This window comes from Phalaenopsis equestris, unplaced genomic scaffold (assembly GCF_001263595.1).
Source record: "Phalaenopsis equestris unplaced genomic scaffold, ASM126359v1 Scaffold000036, whole genome shotgun sequence".
NCBI lineage: Eukaryota > Viridiplantae > Streptophyta > Magnoliopsida > Asparagales > Orchidaceae > Phalaenopsis > Phalaenopsis equestris.
In genome coordinates this window covers 5,542,182-5,550,350 of record NW_018164478.1, presented here as the reverse complement: position 1 = coordinate 5,550,350, position 8,169 = coordinate 5,542,182, and the positions used below count along the sequence as shown (strand labels likewise).

Genomic DNA, 8,169 nt, shown 5'->3' with positions numbered 1-8,169 from the left:
ACTTGATTTGGAGTTCTAAGAAATATTAGGAATAATGTGACCCGTGGAGGGGGGTCCCACCACTCTTAACACCATGATTCTAGGGAAAACTATTATATCATGATTTCTAATGTAGAGCTACGTTCGGAGTCCACTGATATACGAACAAGTGCAGGTGGCAGAAAAATTTAAAAAAATCGTTTTAGCGCAGAGAAATATTCCTCCCGTGTTATTCACATTATTCAGGTGTTATTGTTGTGGTATTCATGTGTTATTGTGTTCTGGAAATATTATCGGTGTTACAATAACACAATAACACATGAATAACGCTGAATAACACATGAGGAATATTCCCCTGTGTTACTGGGCTGAGTTACAGGAAAGCGTTCAAAAGTCATGTTATTTAACAAGATTGACTTGATTTTGATTAATTTTTTTACTTTAATTTAAATCAATTTTGAACTTAATATCAATTTCAGCCATAATTTATTTTATCTGTTTTATCAATTACCCTCACAGTCCTACATCGTTGCCGGACTCGCACATTTTCATAGATTTGGGTCTTCACTAGTAATATTGATTCTTGATCGAGCAAATTAAAGGGCCGTTTGGTATGGATTTATTTTAATATTTATCATAAAGTGAATTTAACAGATTTAAATGAGGACATGCTAGTTATCACTTCTCTCACCGTCAAACACTTCAAAAGGATTTAATTGAATTTAACCTTAATTGAACCATACAATTTTTTTCTGAATTTAACCTTTTGAATTTGATGAATCTAAATTTACATGATTTCTTAAATCCTATTTACATTAAATCCTGGGTGTAGCCAACCAACCCCCATGAATCTCTAGCTTGAAGCTTATAGTGAAGACTTGGGACTGTTATCTCTCCCTTGACCTCTCTCTCATCGAATGGTCAACATGAACCCCCCTCTCAATGCAACAATCCAATCCATTTCTCTCCTACCTTTGAGTCTTTCTAGAGGTCAACATATACATGCAAGTTCAATTAAAACTTTACCTCAGGAGGTTGACCATCAATTAAACCTACAAAAATTTTTTGCTCGATTCAAGTTTGAATGTAAAGCAAATAAAGCTAACCTATAACACTTTGCCGCTAAGCTCAAATTCAAATAAATGGGCTTTGAGGTTTAGGAAACTTCTTTTGTTCGAACTATAAGAAGACATTAACAGAAAGTTTAGCAAGACTGTAAGAAAAAATAATGGCAAATAAAACTATATTGTAATGCTTGACCAGAGGATGTTCAGCCCAAGTTATGAATTTAAACATAGATAAGCTATCTTAACTAAAGAACTTTTTATTAAGCGTAAAATAGATGTAGTCTATTTCAAAAACATTACATTACCTGGATGATTGTGAAGAGTGCAGCCACCCAATAGCCTGCAAGTTGAAGAATTATAATGGCATGTCGTTGGTATGAATAAAAGCTAGTCAAGACGTTTGTTCTTCAACAACAATAACTCAATTACAGAACTAAGTTTGTTCGAGTTCTACATGACCTACGTGAAAAAGAAACATCATTCTCGTGAAATGCAAGATATTTATTTACACATTATGTAATAGGAAAGAAAAAATAGGACGGGCTTATGCACCATCTCATTCATCGTCATCGGTATGCCAAACTTGGTTTTGCAGCACAAGGAAACAATATATAATCTGATGCACTGCAAACTGTCTTCAGGCTGAATGCTTATTGCTCGGTAGTAGTAAAAGAAACACTGCCCAGAATAAGGCTCCGGTTGGTGGAGCTTTATTTATAAGACACTATTAGAAAGTTGTGTTTCGAAAAGTCTTTTTTTTAAAATTATATGGAAACAGCAGCGGCTTCTGAAACAAAAACGGAGGTTTCTCAAAAGTGTTTCTATAAAAGTATTGCAGCTAAATAAACTTTCCGACTTTCTGTAGAATGGAAAGTAGTATGAAAACTCTTCCAAACAGAGCCTAAGGATGTTTCAAGCAAAAAGGGACTAGAAGTTCACCTCCATTACTGGGAATTTGCTTTTGAACAGCTTTTACAGCAGCCACTCTAGCTGCACTAGCTGCTTTGTTTGCTGCTGCAATGGTCTTATTGGCCATATCATCAAAACTGGGGAGATCAATTGCTCTCTCTGCTGCCCGCTGTGCTTCCTGAGGACAGATTACCAATCATTAAAATCCCTTCATTAGAGTTTGATTTTTCTTATTGAAACATTGACATCACTTCAGGAAACACATGCTGGGTTTTCGTCATAAAGGAAAAAAGAAAAAAAAAAGTCACTTTATATCTATTCTCTAGTGCAAGAAAATGGGTAGGCACCTGAACAGCATTACGAACTTTGGAATGGTTCGCTGCAACTTGGGAACCATGAAGCAAGTTTTGAGTACTCAAGATGTCAAGAGTACCATTTTGCCAGTGACCTGCCTGGGTCTCACCATTCCTGAAAATGTACATGCCCAAGCCCTGTCTTCGTCCTTCGTGCCATGCCCCCTCATATCGGTGTCCATTTGCGAAACGATAAACCCCAAATCCATGCATTTTGTCTGCAAAATATTCTCCAGCATAGGAGTCTCCATTCCTGAAGGTGTAAAATAAACATTCAGACGGTGAATTATTCCATTTTGCCATTTAGTTGCATGAAATATTACAGTAAAATAGTTTGAAATTCTTCTTAGTAAGAAGCATTATTAGAAAAAAAAGCAACATGGGTACAAAAATAGTATAATTTTAATGACTAGAGGTACAATAAAGCCTGTACTGCTGAATGACAAATATGCATCCTTTAACATCTAGCAAGACTGCTTAATGGGCCGATCACTTTTGGCATTCATTGAAAGCAAGCATTGTCAGTAAGAGGTTTTGTTTAAGTTCATAATTTTTTTGAACCAAATCATTGAAGTTAGTCATACCAAAACAAAATTCAGATCAAGCTGTCGTGTTCAAAAATAAAGACCGTCCTTTTGCTATCAATGGGTTCCATTTTTCTGTCAGTTTTAGCCTTGAGAATTATAAAAAGGGTTAATTGCATGCATAGTACTTGAAACATTGCTCTTTACAAAATGACCACACAAGTCATTTTACTGAAGTATCAAAACCATGTATGTATACGTTCCCCTATCAAACAATTGTGAATTTGATTAAATATATATATATATATATATATATGGGTAATGGTTTCATTCCTAATTTTGATATTTGATGACAATTGGAAAAAAAAAGGATGAAAAAGGGTAGTTATTTCGCGAATATAAGTGTTTTGGGTGCATTGTATATAAATGTCCTAGAAAATGTACTTAATAGAATTATGCATGTATTCACAATCTAGAGATATGTATGAAAAAAATTTTAGATAAACAATGAATAATAAAATTACAATATTTAACTCGTAAATAAAAAAAGAATTACTATTATAATAACTTCGGACAAGAGAGGAGAGAGATGGAATTACGGATGACAAGAGAGGAGGAAGAATAACTCTTAAGAGATAATATCATTTATAACGTAAGCCTCAAGTTATAAGGCATACGCTTCAAAATAATTTTTTTTTTTAAATTATTAAATTAAAGATAAATGGGAAGAATAACTCTTAAGAGATAATATCATTTATAATGTAAGCCTCAAGTTACAAGGCATACGCTTCAAAATAATTTTTTTTAAAAAAATTATTAAATTAAAGATAAGTGAAAAAAAATAAAGCGTCAAACAATAGTTGAACAAAAAGTGAAAAATTAAATCCTTAAAGAAAACTAAGACAAACCATATAGAACAAAATAAAAAGATATATTAGTTAAAAAGATAACAAAAAAGTTAAAAAAAAAATGAAAACAATTATATTAAAAAAAGTGAAAAAAATAAACTAAGAAAATAAAATAAAGTATGTTAAAAGGAAATTTAAATAACTTAGTAATGAAAAAATATTTTTTAAAAAAATAGAAACTCGCTAAAAAAATAAAAACGTTTACTTAAAGCTAAGGGTGTCAAATCGGGTTCACGGGTCCGATATAAGTATGACTTGAAATTAATTCAATCTGATACAACTTGATCCGAATCTGACTTAATGATAAACGGTTTAAAAGTCCAATATGGAACCTACTTGTTTTTAACCTGTTTAACATAAGGCATGACAACGCAAAACAGTTATTCGGGTGAATTTTGAGTTGGCGGGTCGATTTTGAGTCAATTTTGGGTAAAGGACAGTTTCAGTTTAATTTCAGGCTGAGGAGTCTACCTAAACCAACTCAAAAAAATATTTGGATAAACTCAAAGTTGAATTTTTTGAGTAAGTTCAACTTGCGTTGGTCTGTCAATTTTGACAACCCTACTTAAGGTATTCTAATAAACTTAGAAAATGAATTGAAATCTTCGATCTCAAAACTTTTATAAACCATAAACCAAAAAAGTTAAATCAACTTATATTTTACTTAAAAGTATTTAAGCGTTCACCCAATGCCCCTCAAGGCATATGCCTTGAATAAAAAGGAGAAAACTATGCTCAGACTAGAAAATTGTAAGATTCAAGGGTGCCTCATGGTGACATGTGCCCAAACACTCATGTAATAAGGCTCCAAAATCATCAATATAATTTTATTTGTATTACTAAAATATATATCTTCTTGTGGCACCGAACCATAACAAAAGCCAATAAGAAGTCTTACTCATTTTGGCACGTCCCAATGACTCAAAAACATTAGTTTTTCTTTGTGATAGGGACCTAATAAGATCCCAAATCTTCTCTCTAAACTATGATTCTCTCTCCTCGTTCCTTTCATAATTTGTCAAATCTTATTAATAAGATTTACTTGTTATACATATATAATTTAGAATCGAACATCCTCTAAAATGTAACAAGTGTAGAAGATGCCTAGAACAAAGTGTCAAATCATACATCAATTCTAAAAAAGGAAAAGATATATGTAAGTGGGGCAATACTTTTTTTTTAAAACATACGAACAACAAAATCATATCAAAGATCATTTCACAAAAATGACCCAAGAATTCTCAAAATGTTTGCGATGAGGTTTCAACCATCATCCTCTCCAAAAACGCAACTTAACTGATTCCCCCACATCATCACCAAGTGTATAAATTTCGTCAATTTCAGGCAAAGGATCTTCTCTTTGAAAATGAAATGAAACAAAAACTCTTCATCTCCACCAACCCAAGAAACGATTCAAAGCCAAACAACATCATTTCTATTCAAAATACAAAGCTCACAATCTCCACGAAAGTTTAAAATACCAATACCAAAAGCTTATTAAAAAAGTTTAAACCAGCGGATCGCATTGTTCACTTTAAGTCAATAGTTCCTCTCTCCATTGGTGATATTGTGTTGTGTCGACTATTACTCAGAACATTTAAGAAAACAACTTAATAGCAGCTCTTTAGACTTTCTACTAGAAGCATAACTAATATTTAGAATCCAAGATTTTGTCTATTGACAAAATCAAAAGTTCTTTAGAGTCTGAGGCAGAAATCTAGCAAACCTCTCCAACATTTTACTATTCATTCTCAACGAGTGATGTAGAATGTCAAAAACTTAGCATGTGTAATCACCCAGGCTTAACTCACCCACGGTCAATACGAATGCATTTCAAAGGTGCATTTAGCTTACAGCAACCAAAAGGCTTTAACCAGATTATTAGAGATTGGCTATAGTTATATTAATGCAAAAGAGTACAGCAATACTACAGTTTCTACTTTAAACCATAAGAATCTGGAAGTTGCCCTAGATCTGAAATGGCATCATCAACAACAACCAAATACATTGTGATGACTTCAACTTAATATATAAAAGAACTCGTTGCAATATCAACATCAGCATAAACATTATCAATGTCAACATGAACATAGAAGTTCCTCAATCTATCAACCACCGGTCAAAGACAAGTCGCTACTCGCTAATAATAAAAAGTACCCACATATATTCTTCTATGGTTATCTCATGCAAAACTGACGAATGGAATTAAAAACAAAAAGAGAGGACTCGCTAATAATAAAAAGTACCCACATATATTCTTTTATGGTTATGCAAAACTGACGAATGGAATTAAAAACAAAAAAGAGAGAAGTTATTTCTCAAAGGGAACGGGACTAAGCCACATGCTTTATGATTTAGCACTAACTACTCCCAAAACACAAATTAAAGACAAAGTACTTAGAGCAGCCGTTACATTGAACACACAACCTCATCCCCAAGGCCCATCAAACTATTGTGTTTTTCACACAGATCACATAAATAACATAGAGTATTGTGAAACATTCGATAAGATGATAGCCATATCAAGGAATCATCAACGAAGGGAAACTCAAAGAGTTTGTAGCCACCAACCTCGTATATCCTCTGCAAATCCTTGGATGAATGAAATAGTTCAAGCAAAAATCATACAGAAAGCTAGAGCTATCATATTAAGAAGTTGTAATGAAAATCTTGAAAAGTAATTCATTTAATTTTTTTTTTTTTAAAAAGTGAGTTCTTAGTCATTCACTTGATTGTTCCTTCATGAAGAAACTTCGATTTTGATGGTAATGTTATTCATAAAACTTGCTCTAAAATTTGATAATGAAAACTTTTAGAATAGAACGAAGGAAATCTTATTAATACAAAGAGGGGTGTCGGTCAACTTTTTCGATGGATTGATTTGAAAATATGAATATGAGAATAATTTTTGAAATTTAATTTAAACATAAAAGATATATGGTTTAGGTTTTGAAAGTAGTATGTTTTAATTTTTGAAAAATGAGACCAAATGGATCTCATTCGTCCAATAGTTTGCATAATCGTGTCTGATACCGCGAATACTACACCCTCCCGAAAGATAAGTGTAGACCTCGGCGATAGACCCAATCCAGCAAACTAAGAGATTTGTGACATCCGTTTACCTTTTTATGTATGACCGACAAGTTCCCCTATCTAATACAAAGATTAAATAGGGTTTATTTTACCTGGGTTCTAAGTTCCCTATAAAGGCAAGCTCCTATAGTTAATTACATCTCAAATGACTGGAGTCACTTAAGAAAACTCTCGATAATGATCGGTGGTTCTAGTCTTCAAGATTTCAAAGTTTAGGTTTCTACGGTAGGACGAGGAAAAAAACAAGTGGAAGTGGCTCAAGTAGGAACAGTTCTTTCAGGAGTTCAAAGGAAGGAACAAGTAAAAGATGTCATAGATCCTGAGGAGAAACCTCAGTGACATCCCAGACTATCCTACTGTGTGGTTGCATTTTAGAGAAGATGTTATTTGAATGTTTAATCCTGCAAATTTTATTATTTGGGACTTACATTTGCATAATACCCGATTATGCAAATAGCCCACAGAAATAAGAAGGTTTACGTCGTGTCACACGACAACCTCGGAACCTAAGGCGGGTTAGGACTTACGCTGCACAACATGGTTGTACATGAGCCTAAAAAAGGAGTGAGGATTTACGTCGTGCTATGCGAACTACCTCAAAGTCCTATGGGTTGTTATTATGCTAGGAAGAGATAATGCTGAAGAAAATCCTCTTGTTGCTCGCTCCAAGCTCCTCGTCGTGCTGCCCATAAAGTTGGCTCCAAGCTCCTATCGTCGCGACGGCTCTAAGTTTAAGTGTTTGAGATTGGTGATTTGTGCTTCACAGTTTTGGTGTCAATGTTTGGTTTCGTTTTGTTTCAGTTTTGGTTTTGCATGGAGAATAAGCAAATCGCAGGTAAATAAAATGTACTTGAAATGTAAACTGCAGTAAAGTAAAATGCTGTAGATAAACTGTAAAAGCGTACCTGGGCATCTGCTACTGTTATGTTATTTATGTTACGAGCATAACATGATTTGCAGGAGATTTAAATAAACTTGCAAAAAAAGACGAGAAAACTTAGAAAACGAAACAAAGGTCAGAAAAAAAAACGAGTCGTATAAATCACAAGCAAACGAAACACTTAGCCACATATGAAAGATCAGGACTGGGTATAAGATATTGGTAAAAGTGGGAGGCTCGGAGCTGGGTTGTGTGCTTCCCGATCTTGAATAAGAGTTACCAGCCCGACAATCTACGGAAAGTAGTCCTTAACCTCAATCCAAGTGACTAGCCGTGGACCTTTATAAATTTTCATAGAAAGATTCTTTGATTCTCATGCAAAAGTTGTTTTAAGTCCTTTTTTTATGCAGAGTTCTTTTAATCATGCAAAAGAAATTTTTATTTTATTTTTGTAAA

The 8,169-nt window shown here is 33.6% G+C and overlaps 1 protein-coding gene across 3 annotated transcripts in view; it reads right to left on the bottom strand.

The window, feature by feature from the left end:
• Positions 1-1,334: 1,334 nt before the first annotated feature.
• LOC110018856 overlaps positions 1,335-8,169 on the bottom strand; it is a 29,795-nt gene continuing 22,960 nt past the window's right edge. Inside the window, exons 2-4 of one of the 3 annotated variants that reach the window (XM_020716318.1) lie at positions 2,303-2,561; positions 1,986-2,133; positions 1,335-1,386 (exon numbers count right to left, since the gene is read on the bottom strand). In XM_020716318.1, the coding sequence (XP_020571977.1) occupies positions 1,343-1,386; positions 1,986-2,133; positions 2,303-2,561 (451 nt within the window). In that variant the 3' untranslated portion in view covers positions 1,335-1,342. The other 2 variants (XM_020716317.1, XM_020716319.1) reach the window with 2 other exon arrangements.